Source organism: Camellia sinensis, chromosome 14 (genome assembly GCF_055761805.1).
Source record: "Camellia sinensis isolate YWXY chromosome 14, ASM5576180v1, whole genome shotgun sequence".
Classification (NCBI taxonomy): Eukaryota; Viridiplantae; Streptophyta; class Magnoliopsida; order Ericales; family Theaceae; genus Camellia; species Camellia sinensis.
The window spans coordinates 14,248,368-14,268,956 of NC_138974.1; the positions used below are offsets into that span (position 1 = coordinate 14,248,368).

General features: G+C 34.7%; 1 protein-coding gene across 4 annotated transcripts; it reads right to left on the reverse strand.

Moving 5' to 3' along the window:
* Positions 1 to 873: 873 nt before the first annotated feature.
* On the reverse strand, positions 874 to 17,683 carry LOC114319096 (F-box/LRR-repeat protein At4g14103). 4 transcript variants are annotated; one of them, XM_028266099.2, is made up of 7 exons: positions 17,396 to 17,683; positions 9,628 to 9,792; positions 5,838 to 5,871; positions 5,688 to 5,740; positions 2,680 to 3,663; positions 2,023 to 2,169; positions 874 to 1,337 (listed from the first exon to the last, which is right to left on the reverse strand). In XM_028266099.2, the coding sequence occupies exons 1-7, from the start codon at positions 17,624 to 17,626 to the stop codon at positions 1,023 to 1,025; spliced, it is 1,929 nt and encodes a 642-aa protein (XP_028121900.2). In that variant the 5' UTR covers positions 17,627 to 17,683; the 3' UTR covers positions 874 to 1,022. The 4 variants fall into 4 exon arrangements, with proteins under 4 accessions (XP_028121900.2, XP_028121901.2, XP_028121902.2 ...); XM_028266100.2 differs by having other exon boundaries at positions 9,628 to 9,774; positions 17,396 to 17,641; XM_028266101.2 differs by lacking the exon at positions 5,838 to 5,871 and having other exon boundaries at positions 2,680 to 3,667.
* Between the last annotated feature and the right edge of the window lie 2,906 nt (positions 17,684 to 20,589).

Consider the following 20,589-nt stretch of genomic DNA (forward strand, 5'->3'; position numbering starts at 1 on the left):
GTATCACATGCTAAAATGTAAATCACATAAAAAAATTTAGGAAAATTTATCAATTCGACAGTAAAAATCCTTTTTGTTTTGAAAAGTCAAGAGTTTGAAGGCCGTTTATTTAATTTTAAGAGTTTTTTTATAATTCCTTTTTTTTTTTGAAAAGTTATATTTATTTGATTTGACTGGTTATCGAGTAGGGAAATTTACATTCCTGTTAGTGTGATTTTCTAGTGTTACATTGGAGTGTTATATCAGAATGCTATGTTTTTTTAAAAAAAAAGTACACTAAGAAATTTTTGTGTTATATTGATTAGATTATTACGTTTGAGAAAAATACACAAAGAATTTTTTTAAAAAATATTACGTTGTTACGTTTGAAAAAAGTACACTAAAGAATTTTTTAGTGTGTTACATTAGAGTGTTACGTTTAAAAAAAGTATACTAAAGAATTTTTGCGTGTTACATTGATTAGAGTGTTATACTAAGGAGTTTTTTAATGTGTTACATTGGTATGCCACATTTTTAGAGTGTTACATTAAAGTATTACATTTAGAAAAAACACACTAATAAATTTTTTTTTGAAGTATTACGTTTAGCAATTTCAACATTACGAGAAAATCTATATTTGTCCCTTAACACTTAAAACATACGTGTTTATACTTAGTCTTTGATATAATTCATACTAAAATGAGACCTTTGAGCTTATAAGAAAAAATGGGAGGACCAAATAATTTATAAGATCACTATTTGAATTTATTAATATTTCACCCAAAAATCTATCTAGCACTCTAATAAAAAAATTCAAATATTAAAATGAAACTCAAAAGACAAATAGTTCAATTTCTTTTTTCGAGGACAAATATGCAATTAAAAAGAATATATAGAACCAAAATTTTTTTTGATAACTAATAAGCGAATTTCACAGTAAGTTTTATCACCTTTCAATCAAAGAGTGCAAATACAACCTTAAAATAAGTCTATCATCTCTCAATAAAGAAAATACAAATAAAAGTTTAGCAGACACATATTGGCTAAAAAATTGGCGACATCTCTTTCGATTTACCAAAAAATTCAATTTCACAAACCTTTGAAGCCCTTCGAAAATTTACCAAATTCTTGAAAAATTTCTCCTGGTCAGCTGGAGTAAAATTGCAAGAATCAATTCTCACATTATTTAACACTTCAGCATTTTCAAAAAAATACTTCAATAGCTTCAACTCATCATCGTCCCCCTTAAATCCAGAAACTGTAATTTCTTTAATGCAAGACAAACAAATAGGCCTTTCTGATGGTTCAATCCAGTCGAAATTATGAGGCACATCATCATCATCAGCGTGTGGAAAATCCTAGGAAAAAAGGAGAAAAAAGAAGTTCAGAAGCCACAGTGAGAGTGTAAGAAAAATTGACATACTGAACCGACCATTCAAAGATTGACCCAAATTTCAATTTTCAATTTATTTTTCTTACCTTATTGTTTGTTTCAATATTAAAATTTTTTATACCAATACAAACCGAATCAACCAAAATATTATATTTTAATTTTTTAAATATTAAAATATGAGTAACAAATAATATACTTGTAGTACTTTCATACTTTTTTCTCATTGATTTTCAATGTAAGATTTTACTAATTTTTATAAAACCCTTTAAATCTCACCACCACATAAAACCGACGAAACCACTAAAACCAAACCGTATCATGCAGTCTATTTCGATTTCTCAACTAACAAAACTGAAAGGTTTGATTTGGTGCTAAATTCTCCTTTAATTCTGACCAAGCTAAACCATTTACACTCTTAACACATTACAAGTTTGAATAAAATAATTTAAAATCTAATGATAAAACAAAAACTATGTAAAATTATACATATTCTCTTTCTTTATAGTTTAAAAATTATTATTTTTGATTTAAATATTCATATACATGACATATAACAATTATTTATTCTTAAATATAACATATAATATAACATATAACAATTATTTAAATATAACATATAAGAAGAGAAGAAATTTTAACATTAAACTCACCATCGTCAATATTAGAGTTTCCAGTTTAGGAACACTATCAAGCAAGTCTGATAGCCGTCTCCAGGTATAGCAATTGTGAACGGTCAGCTCCAAATAAGTCAAATTTGGGTATAGAAGCAACTTGTTATCATCGGCAAATTCAAGAGCCTTTATAAAAGATGAAATAATAAGTCAAAACAAAATTATATTACAAATCAAATAAGACAAAATTCTATCCATGGTACTTGTAGTGTGTCTTGTGTCAATTAGGTCTCGGTAATTTAATTATACCAATTTTGTCTTTTAATTTTTCATGTTGTGTATTAGTTTAGTTCAAGTGATAACACCCGTTAACAAATTGAATAGAAATCAAAGCCAAAACGAATCATTTCAAATTGAATGTTGACACCTCAATCAATTTTTAAAAAGTGAATGGACTATCTTACCCCTTGATTTTAGTCCAATATATATAGAGGCATTACCTATTGGACTAAATTGACACAACATAAAAAATTTAAGGGTAAAATTGATACAATTAGAACTGTAAGGATCAAATTGACAAGAGACGAACTACAAGGATGTATAATTAACCTAATCAAATATTAGTATAAATATCTTACAAGAAATTAGAGTCAAATAATGAAATAACCTCATTAAGAAAAGATAGAGCAAACATACCCCCATGGCTGCTGAATCTAGTGATAGAGACTTGACACTAGTGATTCCTTCCAGAAGCATGAACAGATTATTAGCACGATCTTCCGGTGCGAGCAGATCTATACAGCAGTGTCCAACATCTATATATGCTGTAACTAAAGAGGATAGGTTCTTCAGCGAGTAGCAAGATAAGTAATCATCATGAACAGTCAGGTGTTCAAGAACTGGTGCATCAATGACAATCATGTCCTTGGGAAACTTGATTTCCCAATTAAAGTATGCAAATTCTTGAGATGTAGTTAAATGGAGCTGTAATTTCTTTAGAGCGGGCCAAGAGACATCAAAAATCATTTCTAACTCATCCTCTACCTCTGCACTGAAGTGCAAATCTTCAAGCAGGGGGCAGTTACTGAAGAGCTTCTGCAATACACCATTTTGTGGATAACTAAGTGAAACATGAAGGACCTTGAGATTCGGCAAGTAAAACGAGGCAGGAAAATCGACATGCAGTTCACTTATTAGCTTTAAGACCACCAGTGTCCTGCAAGAAAAGAGCTTTTGAGGCAAAATAAGAACCTCCTGGTTTGTGATCAATTCGACATCAAGCTCTTCAACACCACGCGCAGTAAGAACACTTATCCATGTAGGTAGACGGGATACATCAAATCCCCAACTACATTTCAGATGGAATCTTCTAATACATGGCAAACCGTGAAAGAAAAGTACCCAATCTATGAAATTCATGAAACTTTTAACATCAGGAGTCTGCTTTGGAACATCAAGCATTGATGCATCAAAGTCAAGATTTGGGACAAATGCCCATAGGTCCTTCCATCTTTTAGATAGGACGGTGGTTCTGAATGCATACTTGGTTGGAATGAAAGAAAGAACGTAAATGATAAGTGAGTCTGGCAAGCTGCTGATTCTATCTTCTCCATCTCCAATATTTACCTTCTTTGAAGGTTGCAGATGCTTCGACATTGAAGTCATGGTTTCTGTGGCTCTCTTCCTAAACAGAATAGAGTATTACAGTTATCCATCAGAACAATTGTTCATGAATCATAACGTTATGATTATAATTTATGAACCAGCAGTCTATTTCAACATCACAAAAGACCTTAACTTTCCACAATATGTTTCACTTTCCTTGATAATAAAAATAATAGGTGTGTTTGGTTTGTGTTTGTAGAGTAGTTTTTGAGATAAAAAGTACAAAAACTTGTTTGATTTGCCTTTTTTCAAAAATGGTTTTGAAAAATTGTTTTGGGGAGAGAGTTCTAAAAAAAGTGATTGATTTGATGTGTATGAGAGACAGTAATTTTGGAAAGTAGGTAACCAAACAAAATTTTGAGATTTCTTTTAGAAAAATTTGCTTGGTTTGATTACTCTTGAAAATTTGTTTGTAGAGAATTTTTTCCAAAAATTTTTCTGAAAAACAAACCAAACAAGGCGAATATGTTTCAGTTGCCTTGACACACCCATATTTGCTCAATAGCACAAACCATGATCCCGACCATGGTGTTAGAAACCAGGGAAAACCAGAACAAAAAAAGACAATCTATATGGAGAAGCATCTATAAAAGCTAGTAATGACTGGTTCATACAATCTAGATTGGCGAATCAAATAATATCTATTCATAAAACCCACATGGTTAAGGTGAACTTTATAATTTTCATTTCACAAACATGCTGAAATTTCAGCATATAATTGTTGAGAGTATGCAATAAGACAACTGTTACAAGTTGCCTTGCTCAATAAGGCTTATGCACTCACCCAAGCATAGCCATGTATTTATCAGAAAAAAATTGAACCAAACATCAAAAAGACTGAGTGTAGTAATGTACGTTAGCTATATAATGGTTAATCAGGTAAAAATATTTTAACCATTCAACTAACGTCACAAAAAAAGTTCACACTGGTTCCTGAAAAGCAACTTGTTCTGAAGGCCATAAAAGTTCATTTTACAACAAAGCTACTAATGTTAAAGCTAGCAATGAGAATCACAATAAGAAAATATCACCGACCATTTGCAACAAAGAGTGCAGGGTCCTATCCCGCATTTACCACGATTCATTAAAACAACTGCAAAATCCAAACTAATGAAGCCATAGCCATCTGATTATGCAAGCATTTCTGAAAACAGAAATTTCTCTTACAAAAACAATGGACATTAATAGCAAATGGCCATGTGGCCTAGTGGCATCACCCCAACACTTCCATAGGAGAAATTGTGGGTTGAAGCCCCCCCGTAGGGGCAAGGGCACTTGGGTGGGGTATTTGGGAGATTTTGCTCATCAAAAAAACAAAAACAAAGTGATATTAATAATCTCAGCAAGTTGAAATTTAAAGTGATATCCAACCCTGTATCACAAACAGTCACCAAAGGAGGGGAGGGATCAAACACAAGAAACAAATAATGCAATTTTTTACCATCTCCCACTACAATTAACGAGGATCATTTCCCCATTTCACATTAAAACTTGATACTTAGTGTTGGCCATCTTGCTGCTAATTTTCAAGTTAGAAGTCACATCAATCCTACGTTTGGATGGATACAATATGACAGGCTGACAGCTAATTATAAAAGCAATTAAAACCTAGAAGTTGCATAGCAGATCAGATTCAACACATAGAAAATGGAATCCCAACCATTGAAGAGGTTGAAAATACTCATACCCAGTCATGGTTTTAGAAAATGATATAGGGATATGCATTAGTATCAATGATACGGTCATATATTGGTTGACATCAAATAATATCAGATAGTATTAGCCGATATATCAGTGAATAACGGTATTGGAAGACTAAAATCCCGTTACACAACAGCCACTACTACATGTAACGGCTGATATTTGTAAATTTGTACCCAATAAAAATTTGTGCAATGTTCTGTACAAAAACAAACTAAACTCAGTACCCCCCCCCCCCAAAAAACAAAAAAAAAAAAAAACAAAAAAATTCCATCAAAACAACAAAAAGTAGTTGAAAAGGCTCAAAACCGATTCAGAAATAGTGTGTCCGTCTTTACCAAATTTTCAACTTGAAAAGTCCAACAACTTGGCTGCTCAGCGCCGCAATAATCTGAAAAATCAACCCAGATGACAAAAAAAGACGAAGGATCTTTAGTTGATACATTTTACCAACACAAAAATTAAATGCACAAAGGCGGAATACTTACAGCTTCCAAATCTGAGGCAGATAGTTAGAGCGATCTAAACCAACACAAATTGCATGGAAACAAAATGAGATTAGGCTTTGATCTGATTGCGATCCATCAAAAAATCCATAAAAAATTAATGAAGTACTTAGGTCTAGACTAAGAGACAGTACCCGAGCCTGATCCAAAAATCACTAGCTTGAACTCACCCAAATAAAACAAGATCCAAAGAAAATAATCACAAAAACCACCAATAGTTGATTGAAGACAAAGAAACTTAAAACAACCTGTTTAATTCAATGCTTAGAACCATGAAATTGAATGAAAAATAAAGCTAAAACAGGAAGGCGTCGATCTAGAAGTTAAAGAAAACCACAGCCATCGGAAAATGGTTGGCGGCACCGGTGGTATCGTAGCTGTTGTTGGACAGCTCAGAGCAAACCCTCTCTCTCTCCCTCTCTCATTAAGATTTAGGGCATCACGACTTAAATAAACACTGCCTACCAAAATTGGATTGCTTAGTCATTTTTTGACATGATGGTGTAAAAATTCTTCCTTAGAAAGTTTTATCCAACTTTAAGTGCAACCAAACACTAAAAATTAAAATTAAAGAAAAAAATCTGCCAATTTTATTTTTTCTTTTTTCCGTTAAAATAAAATGGAACTTAAATACCAATTGAAAACAACTATATGTAATACAAAGTAAACATTCATAAAGGAATATCATATGTGACAACCTATGAAGCACGGGTACGGGTATGAGCACTGGTACAGATACGTCAATATGGTAAAATCCAAAAAAAAGTAGGGTACGGATACGGCTTGGTATGTTTATAAAAAAATATTTATTTTTAATTTAGAGTAATGTAAAAATTGATTAAATGGTTTAATTTGTTAACATCCAACCTACAATTAACATTTAATGCAAATATAAAGGTAAAAATCAAAATTAAATGTCAATATATTAAGTAACTTACAAACCACAGCTTAATTTAAAATCATGTTAAGCATAAAACTAAAAATAAAAAAGAAGTCTAATTAAAGAAATTTTATCTTTGTAGTAGAAGAAATTATTGTTTCAACTGAGATACGGTACAACTTGGGTATATACTAGGTACGTCTGGATACGTCAAAAATTAAGAAGAAAAAATTTAGATATATGTTTTGTATAGGTACGTATGTAGAAGTACCATATGAAATCCGGTAAGTACCCGATACGAGTATGGCATGTTTTTTGAAGCTATAAGAATAAATGGTTGTCTAATATGGTATCAGAGTTTTGGTTTTTGTCGGCCTTGGGTTTAAGTTTCTTCACATGTATTTGTTACCAATTCACCGTATGTTTTTCTTGTGCACCTTATGTTATTTGTGTACACATTCATTTTCTGCCCCTCTCCTTGTGTAATAAAGAATTGCCCAAATGGGAGGGCATGAGAGTTGGACATATATTATTTTACTCATTTCATAACAACTTGTGCTTTTGAGGAAAATGCTTATCTAACGAAATGATTAATAAGCAATGGTATTTGGTGCTACACATTATTGTCAAATCGTGAATTGTTTTGTTAAAATAGTGAATTATGAGTCATGAGATTTGTTTAATTTAATATAATATAGAATTTTATATATGTATTGACATATAAAAAATACACATGCAGTGTCTAAAATTAAATAGTTATCCATATAATTATATTGCTTATACGTATATACATATAAAACCACAAATATTGATATAACTAATTGATCTCTTTTTAATTTTTTGATAGTGCCAAAAACGAATTTGTTTTATGCATTATGAAAAGAAAGAAAAAAAAGCAAGAAAAAAAAAATGAATCATACAATTCACTCAATTTTTGATTCAACAACATAATTCGAATCCTTTTGGTTGAGACTTGTGTCGATCGTGAATCGTACGATTCTAACAACATTGGTGCTGCTAACCATAAAACAAGCATTTCCTCCATCATTAATGACAACAAGTGTTAGTGAAAACATTTGCAGCACTACTTCTGCCGTAGTTGCTCCTGACATTGCTAATCCACCATTGGCCCAACCTTCACTGCCACAAATATGCATATGCAGCTACAATATACAAATCACTTGTTTTTTAATTGAATAAAAGCTGGAAATAGCTAGGACATAGTTATTATTCTACATGCCAATTGAAGGCAATGGCTTTAGTTACATAGCTTTCACCAAAATTCGAACTCATACTAGAAGCTTACACTTTAGGGCATTACGTGGTTCAAAGATTTGGTATTGAATTAGGGATAAGATTTGGATTAGACCCCTTAAAGCCAAATTTTTCATTTCGATCAATTCTTATATTAGATTTGGAAATCTTCCCTAATTCCAAGATTTGAAATTGTTACCAAAAAGCAAAGAGTTACAAATTTAAAAAAAAAAAAAAATGAACTGCTATTTGCAAATCCCATGCACTAGATTCAAAGAAAAGAAGAACAAAAATTAGAAAACAAGAGCATTGGTATTATTAATGGTGGCAGCTTGCCAATATTGCCTCCATCCTCAACACGCATTTAGAAAAGCCCATTTCAAGTACAGTTTCTATGCACTTTTTAATATGCTTAAACTGTTTTTTTTTTAATAAAATATAATTCATTAATTTTAACTTTTAGATCATAGTAGTATTGAATGGGACATTGATGATTATACACTTCAAGATTGCATTCCATTGCTTACTTTACGCGTAGAAGCTACAACTTGCCATTCTAGTGCAATTCATTTTGATCATGACTATGAAATATCATGGTTGTGAATATTTTGTATAGTACAAGAGAAATTATGTAAAAGTTATGATTAAATGCCATATGATTTATTTTTTAGAAATTAAATGTCATATGATTTATTGGTCTCTTGATTATCATATTATCCATTAATAGTTGTTTTCTAAAAATATGAACAAACCTATGTAAAATTTACACCTACAACCTTTGTATAAGTGCACAAGACTCTAATCACTTTAGTTTAAAAGGCTAAATATAAGAATATTTAATTTTTATTTTTTTATTGTATACTATGAATCCTTTGCTATTGGACATTAACTTCTAAAAATGTGTGTTTTACTTCAATCAAACGCAAGCTTGCACTTGTTCCCATGCTCCAGGAGTCATTTGCACTTAATTGTCCCTCACGCTTTCACCAAGATTCCAGCATCTCCAACACCGCAACTATCATCATTATATATTCATCATCAACAATGAACTTTTACGCACAACACCATCATCAAATCACAAACAAGAATCCTCCTATATCACTACCACTGAACCCTCAACTTGCCAATTTTAGACTGTAAATCATTGATCTCAACAGATAGATTGATAGTTGCTATTTCCTCTTGTAGAAAACTACTCCTTGGGTTGAGATATTATTGTTTACATTAGATGGTTAGCTTATGTTTTCTTGTAGCTCTGCATTCAAAAATCAATTTTCTTGCATTTTTGAACTAGTTTTTTGTCTAGTGGCTACTACTGATATGACATGCAAGCCGTAGTAGTGATGCTATTAATTAAGAGCTACTAGGAATCCATGGAAAGAAAACAAAAAACAAAACCAACTAGTACCAACCCTAATAAATTTGTCAACCTATAAAAACAAGCACCGAAAACAAACTTATAGAGGATGACAAGTACAATATTAGGAAAGTTAACATGACACCAACATGACGACTTATCCAAGTTCAATATAAAAATGCAATCAATCATGCGAAGATAGCTAATTAGCACTCTCCTAATACGAAGCAATAAAAAATTCAATGGAAAAATAAATTCATTTAGAAAGAATTAATTCTTACCTTATTCAGTACTTCAGCATTTTTCAGAAAATACTTCCAACTAATCATCGTCCCCTTTAAATCCATAAACTTTAATTTCTTCAAGGCAAGACAAACAACTAGATGTTTTTGGCATTTCAATCCAGTCGAAATCATGATTTGCATCATCTTCATCATATGGAGGATCTTAGAAAAAAGAGAAATTCAGAAACTGTAAATCAAAGAAACACAGACACTTCTAATCTAGGTCTTCCCTATGTGTCGTATGCTACATATTTTGAAATTTTTCACATGTCCTTGTTATGTCAAGTGTTCATATCTGAGCTTTTTAGATACAAAAAACATGCTACAAATTTTAAAAAATTTACATGTGAAGTTAACTTCATCAATGCTAGAGTTTGCAGTTTACGAACACTATCAGGCAAGTTTGGTAGCCATCTCTAGGTATAACAATTGTAAACAGCCAGCTCCAAACAAATCAAATTTGGGTATAACGGCAACTTATGATCATCAGCAAATTCAAGAACCTTTATAAAAGATGAAATATTAAGCCAAAACAAAATTATATTACAAATCAAATAAGGCCAAATTATACCCACTGACCTTCTAATGTGTCTCGTGTCAATTTAGTCACTGAAATTTAAATTATATTAATTTTGTCTTTTAATTTTTCACGTAGTGTATCAGTTTAGTCCAATTGATAACATCTGTTAATAAATTGAATAAAAATTAATGGCAAAATGATCCATTTAAAAGGTAATGAATCATTTAAAATTGGATGTCAACCCCTCATTCCAATCCATTCCTTTGAAACTAAGAAGCTCATCATTGTAATTCAAAATATCACAAGCAAATCATTTTGTATGTTATTTTTGTAAAAAAAAAAAATTGTTTGCTTAGCTTTTTCCATGTTAAATATGTGTGAAAATTGATGTATTATTGATTGTTAAATGTTTAATGGTGTGTTGAGCTCTCTCCTTTATAGAGGAGAGGGAGAACAATTACAAACCGAAAGTAGAAACACAAACCAAACAACATTATTAAAGGTACATTATTAAAGCATACTAATTATTATACTAACCTAATTATTAAAGCAACATTTTACATATTATATTCTAACAGCCCCCCTCAAACTCAAGGAGGATAGGAACCAACCAACTTGAGTTTGGAGAGAGTAACAAAACAGAAAAATAATCTGAAAAATAAAAAATGGATAGGAGACATTGTATGGTCGTGTCAGACCGTTGTAGAAGACTGTATGGTTATGGCAAACCGATGTAGAAGACACGGGCTCGTGTTGGACCGATGTAGAAGACAGTTTATGGGGTCATGTCGGACCGTTGTAGCAGACAATGCTGTGACAGTTGTTGTGACAGTTTACGGAGTCTTGCTGGACCCTTGTAGAAACTAACCGGAATCAATGTCGGGACAGTTTACAGAGTCTTGTCGGACCCATGAAGGAGCTAACCGGAATCAATGTCGGGACAGTTTACTGAGTCTTGTCGGACCCAAGAAGGAGCTAACAGGAATCAATGTCGGGACAGTTTACAGAGTCTTGTCGGACCCATGAAGGAGCTAACCGAAATCAATGTCGGGACAGTTTATAGTCTTATCGGACCCTTAAAAAGTCGCACCCTCAATAGGTGTGCCCAATCTTTCAAAAGGCGTGCCATCAAAAAGCGTGCCCAATCCATAAAAAGGCGTGCCATCAAAAGGCGAGCCCAAGTCATAAAAAGATGTGCCGGACATGATGGCGAGGCGCGTCACCACATTGGCTTGCACGCCCGTTTTGTCGTCTGGCGTCAAGTAGCGCGCGATGCGCGTGTCTGCCTTGGCTATTTAACCAAGACGGATGCTGAGGCTGAGGCAGAGGCTAAGACAAAAAACAGGCTAAAAACCTCTGAGAAACTCTTCGTTGTCTTGAGAGAGATACGCTGGAGCACTCTGTAACCAACCCTTCTCTGAAACACTTAGCAACCCATAACATGGCCTCGTCTTCCCGTGCAGCTACCCAGAATATGGCCTCTTCGTCCCGTGGTCTGCTCACTCTCTTTCCCGACCTCAACGAGTCAACAAGAGAGATAACTGGTGCGGTGGCCAGTGAACCTCAACCAAGCGCCTCTGGTTCTGCTCCGTTGAACTTTCCGATGCGGTCTGTGGAGCAAAAAATGGCAGTGCAAACGGATATTGTAACCAATCAGTATACTTTGAAGTCATGTGTGGAGACCATGACGACGGTCACAAACCTGTCGCACCGGCTGCAGAGTAGGACAAATGAGGTGCAGCAATTAAACGCCCAACTGGCTCTGCTCCAGCGCATGTATAAGGATGTGCGAGCAGAGATAAGTGTGCTAAAGGCGGAAAACAAGGAGCTGAAGCGGAAGGCCACCGTGATGTTCCGATTTGGAGGTCCGCCATATGCTGCAGGGGAGGAGCAGGGGGGAGTGAACGTGCTCAGTGGATTAGGAAGCACGGAGGCAGCACCGTCAAGGGTCGCCCAGGACGGAGGCAAGAAGAAAAGACCGGCGGAATAGGCGAAGAAGTGAGGTCGGTTGGTGGCCGGCTGCAGAAAAGAAAACAAAGCTGTTGGTGTTGTGTGGTGGTTTGTCGTTGTTGTAGTTTTTTTTTTTTTTTTTTTTTTGTGTAAAATTGTGATCGGGGTGGATCCCTGAGATGAATAAAATATGGTTTGGTGTGCAAAGTTATATGGTATGAAGGGAATTGGAAAAAGATTAAAAAGAATGTGAAAGAAAAATAAAGAAAAAATAATAAAAATATATTGGAAATCAAAAATGAAAGATGGGGGAAATAAGGAAAGTGGTTTGGAGAAAATAAATAAAAAGAATGGAGTTGGAAATCAAACGGAGGAGAGATGATGATGTTTTTTTTTTTTTTTTTTTTTAATATAATATAATAAAAAGAGATATATATATATATATATAATAAAGAAAGTGGGGAACAAGAGTGTAATGAAAAGAAAAAGTATAGGTTGCATCGTGGGTCACATGGGTGAGTAAAAGAAAAAAATAAAGAAATGAGTGGTGGTGGAAAAAAGTAAGGTGAAGATGGGTTTAAAAATAAAAAAGGAGTATGGGTGTGTGTAAAAAGTGGGTGGAGAGGTTGTCTGTGTGTTTTCCGAAAGAGAGAGTTGCCGAGAGGGAGAGGTGATGGGTGTGTCTCGTGAGAGACCCAGCTAGAGAGAGGAAGAGAAGAGAGCCCAATGAGTCTTCCGTTCCGTGGATATCTCGCCGTGGAGCGTCAGGTCACTTGGCTCTGAAAGAGGTAAAATGAAATGTTCACCTCAGAAAAAAATAAGCTACAAGAAAAGAGTGTCTTATTTGCTCCTCTTCTTGGCTTCACTGTACAGAACAACTCCGATGACAGTAAGCAAGTAGCCCAGCATCCCTGTTGCTGAGATGGGATTCTTAAATATTAGAATGGAGATAACCACAGCAACAGCACCTTTAGCATTTCCCAGTACCTGGAGAGTCAGATCCGACTTGAGGAAGTTGGAACGCCATTGCTGGAAAATCTGTGTAGCTGAAAGATCTTCAAGCCACGACGCCATGGTTGAGATCGAGAAGAATCATGGCGGCAATGGAGAAGACAAGACAATGGTTCAAATCTCTCTCAAAACCATCGGTCCTTCTCCTCCCTCTCTCCTCAATGTCCCCTCCCTCATCAAAGTGCAGGATCTGAGAAGATTGATTGCTGGGAAGGCTCATTTACCTATTGAGAATTTGAGGCTTATTTTGCAAGGGAATGTGTTGCATGACAACAAAAATGGTTTAGATGAATTCGTCCAACTGAATAATGAAGATTCGCTGATTGTTGCTGTCAAACCAAAGCCACCAGTTAAACATATTCAGGATGGGCTGGATGAAGATGATGATGAAGGTATGTGTAGAAAATTTTAGCGGACTAGGTTGAGGTCCGGCAGGCGGCCAAGGCGAGGTTGCCGCCCACCGGTGAAGCGAAAAATACTAAGTGCTTAACCTTGCTCTGATACCATGTGAAAATTGATGTATTATTGATTGTTGAATGTTTAATGGTGTGTTGAGCTCTCTCCTTTATAGAGGAGAGGGAGAACAATTACAAACCGAAAGTAGAAGCACAAACCAAACAACATTATTAAAGGTACATTATTAAAGCATACTAATTATTATACTAACCTAATTATTAAAGCAACATTTTACATATTATATTCTAACAATATGTTTGGTGTAAGTTCAATAAAATAAGTGAGAATGCAAGCGAGCTTTCATGGTTGATATTTAATTTGTGTCAGATGTCAAATGAGGATAGCTCAATTTATTATTTCCTTCAGATCAACAGGAGAATGAAAACGTTACATAAAGATCTCAATAATTATGAGTGGTGATATCACGATTCAGAATAAGATGATATTGATTAATAATATAAAGATCTCCTCATTATAGAAATTTTATTCCCTTTTTCTTTTTTCTATTTTCCTTGTAAAATGTAAAGCTATAGAGCACTGACACTTCAAAACAAGTGCCATAGGAGTGTCAGACACGAACGGAGACACATATGCGACACGCCATTTGGCATGTCCCGTCGTTTAAATTCTTTTTTCCAGGGAAGACAATGAGGGCATGTCGTGGACACACTAGGGATACTTCAGGGACACGCCAACTAGATTTTTTTTTCCTCTTTTCTTTAGTGTTTTTGATGAATGTTGGATGATTATTACTTTTGCTTAGATTTAAATGCTTAATAAATCATCCATAACAAAGATATCAACAATAAGTGTTAATTTGAATTTTCTTTTTTAAATATCGAATTACTATTAGTCTTTGTCAATTATGATTGTTTGTGGATATAATATTAATTTACATAGCAAATAAAATAAGAGAAAAATAATATTTCATTGTCATGTCCCATCGTGTACGTGTCCTCATTTTTTTGACATCATCTTGTCAAGTGTTCGTGTTCGTGCTTCCTAGATGTAAAGTCGTTTTAATTATTCTAAAAATTTGAAACCCATCCACCATTTTGTGTTTTTAATCAAGCAACACAAGTAGTACTATGTGGATTGTATAGGTTTGTTCTGAAATTACAAAGGTATTGAAGAAAATGTGACCCATAGCTTACCAGTAAATCTTAGTGGATGTGATGGTATAGGAGAAACAGTTTGACTAATTGGACTTGGCAATGTCTCCATGAATATCTAACAAGGATCCAATTCTAACTAGAGCTTCATTCGTGACCTCAGCTCTTCAAGTTTTACCTCATGAAACCCACAAAATTTTAGTATCCTCCAATTGAGCTTGTCTCCCTTTATTATTTTACCAGCATCTATCATTGCACCTAAAGAGATTTTACTATAACTCACATATTTTGGTCCGAAGTAATGAATAGCATCAATAGCCAAGAAAATTGAAGATGTTATATTTCCATGCCTCAAGATGAACAGTTAGATTTTAGTCTTTTAAGTTTTTATCCTACATTAGTGACGAATTCAATCTCAAAGAGTGTTGCTAAATGCCCCAAACTTTTTACTTTGGTGCCCCCACTCTTTCAAATTTTTTTATTACAACTTTGTCCTAACATTAATTTCCAATTTTATCCCCATCATTATCTTCCCAAACTCAAACCCTAATCCCACTGCCACCCCCATCTCCACCTCCATTCCGACCAAGAAATTTTAGTGACACCCTCTGGCGACATCCCTTGTTCTCTCCTTCCGACAACCTCTCTTCCCACAATATAACCCTTAAACTTTCTAGCGACCCCATCACCAATACAACCTCACCTCATTCTCTCCTACTAACGATTCTCCCCATCGTTATGTCAACTATCGCAACCCCAACCATCGCAATCAAATCACTCATTCCCTATGACCTTAGACTGGAACAAAGAGAGATTGACAACGTAAGGGATACAAATAGAGAGAGAGAGGTCGAAATTGTTGCGCTTGGTTTGGAAAACCAATGTTGAACAAACAGTGTTAGTTTGGACATATATTACCAAACAAATGGTGGTGGTTCAATCATAGACTACCAAACTAGATCTGAGCCATGTAGGTCATCGAACAAATGGCAGTGTTCGAACATATACTACCACTGAACAAATGGAAGTGGTTCGGTCATACATTGCCAAACCAAATTTGGGCATATTGCAAAGGGAGGTGGTCCTCACGAATGAAGGGTTCAAGAGAACCACCAGAGATGCGATTTAGGTGGCGAGGAGGTGCGAAGGAGGTGGTGGAGAGGGACTAGAGTGGTGGGCAAGGGTGAAATGGGTCGTCAGAGGGGGTGACAACGGCGACAGAAGGGGGCTACCGAAGAAGGGAGGTGAGAAGGACGGGGATGCAAAGAAAGAGGGTAAAGTTGGGAATATGGTAGCGGTCCAAAGAAATATAGGTGAGGAGCAGTTTTAGAAGGTGAGGGTCAAAGAAATAGGGAGTCCAAACTAAAAATGTAGAGGTAAATAGCGATACTCAATCTCAAAATAGAAAAAATCGCATTATTGTAGTAACCAATGTGGTTGATATCATACGATATGGCTCGTATTGGTAAGAAAAAAATACGTATCACATACTGTATCGAACGTGCACTTGGATCGCTCGATACAAAATCGTATAGTTCGATTTCAACTTGTATCAGGATTCTACTCATATCGTCCGATAAAATAATCGAAATAAATAGAGGCTGTCATCTCCATGCTTTTCGTGACCAATTGCCATGATTATTTTTCCAAAACCCATCTCCAAATCAGTGTTCATGGGGTTGATCTGGAGTTGATTTCAGAGTACCCGTCACCAAATCTAAAACAAGAGTTACCCATCGCCAAATGAGAGTGACTCATTTTTCTATTGCATGTGTTTGGATCACTTCGCTGCTGCTGCGTGATGTTTTTGTTGATCAAAGAGAGACATAAACACTAAAAATAAAAGAATTCTTAATACTTAATCTGCTATAGTCAATATATTGACTGTTTGGAAACCAAACTAAATAGCTTCCTGGCCTCACTTGGTCTATTAACCAAAAAAGTATGTAAGTTGTTGGGTTGGGTGCTATTGGAAAACAACCATTGCTCCATTTGTTTACCTTTTTATTAAATAAACACTTTGAAATAGGAAATCAACTTTTGCCTTGTCACTTCTCAATTACTTTTTAGTATATAATATATATATATACACACAAATAGCAGTATATTTATATTTTGTGCTATAATACTATTTTTCAACTTTTTCGATTCGTGCATCAACAGTTCAAAATAGAAAATTAGAAAAACAAAAAATCCAACCCACTTGATATAGTCAATTTCATTTGATAGAACTTAATGTTTGATTTAGTTTGGTTAAAAAATTCAATATATATATATATATATATATATTCTCTACTTAATTAATTCGGACCTTTACAATGACACTGCAGAAACTAATGACACAATGCTCACATTTTCATTTGAAATGAAAAGTATAAGTCACATAATAAGCCTCCCTACCATCACGTACTTTACTTTCTTGCTCATCCAAACAGAATACTGAGAATCATTTCCTTTCTTTTCTCAACCCACGATTCAAACAGAGCCTTCTGCTTAGGATCTACTTATTTAGATGGTAAATAAGCTAGACAGCAATGACATATAAACAGACTAACTTGCATTGAAAAAACCAAATTGAATGTAGTGGCTAGCTATCAATCTCATATACAACCATCACATCCATTTCAAAAGTGAACATCTCTAGGAATCAATGTATAAAGACTGTATAGGAAACAAATCCATAATGAAATTTTCAGGAAAACAGATTTTAGCGTACCTCTAATTCATCATCTTCATCAAATTCTGGTATCAGAGCCTCGCATTGATCGAAGCCTCTCCGTCGCTCGCGATGCGAAAACCTCGCCGGAATCGAAAAGTCACCGACGAAGCAGCTTCGCCGGCGGTACATCGGACTTCGCCTCACCATTGATCGCAGAGGGTTACTGGTACTGAAGCCTTTGTATACATAACCTCCCGACCCGACCCATTTGATTTCGTACCAATCCATATACCCATTTCATTTCGTACTCATCCATAAATTTTAATTAGAAAAAGGAGAATTATATGCCAGTGGGAGTTAAAGAAAAAAATTACAGACATATAAGACTGTAAGTGTATCTGTAGTAAAGTATAAATAAAAAATTGTGGGGGTACAAGTATTATTTACACCTTTTAGTATATTGGTAATTTTTTTCCCTAACTCCTACATGCATATAGTCCCCTAAAAAAAAGATAAATTACATTGACACTCCTTGTGATTTAGATTTAATACAAATTACATTTTCCTTCCTAAAATATATAATATCTTTACAATTTGCCTGTTTCCTAAACCTATCATTTGTCAACTACCGTCTTATGCTGCCATCACAGGAACTTCTATTTGCACACACCATTTCTACTCTTTGCACATCCTTTTCACTACACACACCTAAAAAATTAATTCCAAATTATTTTGCTTACTGCACATACCTTTTATTCCACATATATCTTCATGCACACCCAGACCCCCAAACACATCTCTCCAAACGGTTTTGCATACACTCATTCCATTATTAGTCTCGTCTCTCACACACGTCCATCTCTCACAGTCTACCTTTCATTCCCAAAAGCTACATCCATCCATTGAAGACATCTCATTAAAGCATTGAAGACATCTCATTGCACCATTGAAGGAATTCTTCACATTTGGAAAACTTAAGTTAGTTTACTTATTTTAATCCTCATTCTTATTTCATTTGTAATGTAGGGTTTTTTTTTACCGTTTTTTAAACGAACAAATGCATAACCCACTGAAATGAGCAATCTGTTCCTCATTCGGAACTGGTTTTCCAAAAATAAACAACTTGTTCAAAAGTAGCATTCCGAAAATTATCATTTATTTCAACAGTAGAATTCTGAAATTTTTTCATTCTTTCGACATTCAACTTCCGAATATGTTTAATTTGGACAACATTCAACTTCCAAAATGAATTTGGTTTTTCAGTTTTCAACTTCCGAACATAATAGATATTTGCGGTTTTCAACTTTCGAACGATTTCGTGTTTTTTTTTTCCCTCCTCTTTTGTATATTCTTTTTACAATTATATACTCTTTAAATATATTAATTTTTACAGATAATATGGATTCTGAATGTCAACAATGTGTCCCACTTACTGCTTCAAATAAACGACATCGTGAATTGGATGTTGACCATGAACGGAGACGATGGCGTAGGCGTGGGTGAGGATGAGGCCGGGGTCGTGATCCAATTTTGGTAGAATATGATATCCCCAATGCCGATCAAAGTTGGAGTCGAAGCCAAAGACGAGTTGAAGGTGAAGATATACCTGACATTGTCGTAGAGGATGCCCCTTTACCCGACTCACCTACTGTCCAGGAAAATGACCTTACTCATGCTTTTCCAGGTGGACCGACTAATCCATAAATACTGCGGAGTTTCAATAGTCATGTTGCGGCAGCTGTTTGGTAGGGGGAGATAAACATTCCTGAGTAGAAGTGAAATTCATTTGTATATGATTTTTTTGTGTGTTATATGGTAGTTTCTAATGAGATATTCATTTGTTTTATAGGAACGAGGGCCCCTAAAGTGTCATAATCACTCGGATTCAAAGATCCTTACATGGCCATGTAGTCAGCAACACCAGATTCAAAGCCATTATTGAGCGGTCTGGGCTGTTACAGTTAGCTCGTTGCCCTTATCGGTTCGTCAACAAGCTTCTAATCTCCGGTTCTGTTGGAAGATGGCAACCTGAGACGAACACATTTCATATGACAGTTGGTGAGATGACCTGACCTTGGATGATGTTGGCACTATTCTTAACCTTCTCATTGTAGGCAGATCAATCAGCATACCAGATGTGACGGATCTTCATGAAGTTACATTACTGGTTTCTGGATTGGAGATTACTGAACGTGTAACACATGACGAGGTTTCCACTGCTAGCACGAATTCAGTCAGGCTTGAGGAGGCTATACAGTGCACTGCTAGAGCTTATTTGTTGTTTTTGTTGGGATGTACGATCTTCAGTGACAAGAGTAGCAGCAAGATGTAATAACCCCGATCTGTAATTAGCCACTAATCCATAATTAATGATGCTAATGAGAGGATTAAAATAAATTATGTATTTATTCTGTATTTTGTATGATATTTGGCTTTCTATCTGTTGCCTGTAGAAATACCTGTTTGGATTTTCCGCTTTAATATGTAAATTGAAACCCTTATCGGCATTCGAAACCGAAATTGATTACACCAATATGTTATTTGGAATTTTTAGAATCTTGTGGCAAATTTTATTAAAAATTGATTTAGAACGATTAATTAGGTCGTGTTTGGTTAGCCTAATGTCCCAATTAATGCATTATATCATCATAACTATATATGCATCACATTTAGCTCTTTTGAGCTCATTTCCCTTCATTTCCCTTGAGTGGAAAAATCTGAGATTTCATCTTGAGAGAGAGAATGCAATTCTAGAGAGAGGGAATGAGAGATTAAAGAAGAAGTTGAAGATTTTACTAGAGTTCATCAATTTTGTGCAAGAGCTAGACTAATTCAAGACTATAGGTATGAATTCAACTCCTAAATTTATGAATCTAAGTTATTAACATGTAGATTGTGAGTTTAAATGTGTATATTGAGCTTAGGATGAAGATTTGAGTTACCATTCATACATGCATGCATGAATACATGGAGTTTTGACATGTTAAGTTTGATTTTGGGCATCTATGTTGTTATCATGAGTTATTTGGCACATGCATGTGTAATTCATCATATTTTAAAGCTTAAATCCATGTTTTGAAAAGAATTTCCCTCATGCATGGAGCCTTTGAGCTCAATTTACTAGTTTCATGAAGTTTGAAGAAAAGATTTTACATGCATGTTTGTTTCTTGAATTTCAAGTTGAAATTGTGAGTTTTTAACAAACCCTTAGGCCATGATTTTATGAAATGATCCTAAATTCTTCATGTTTT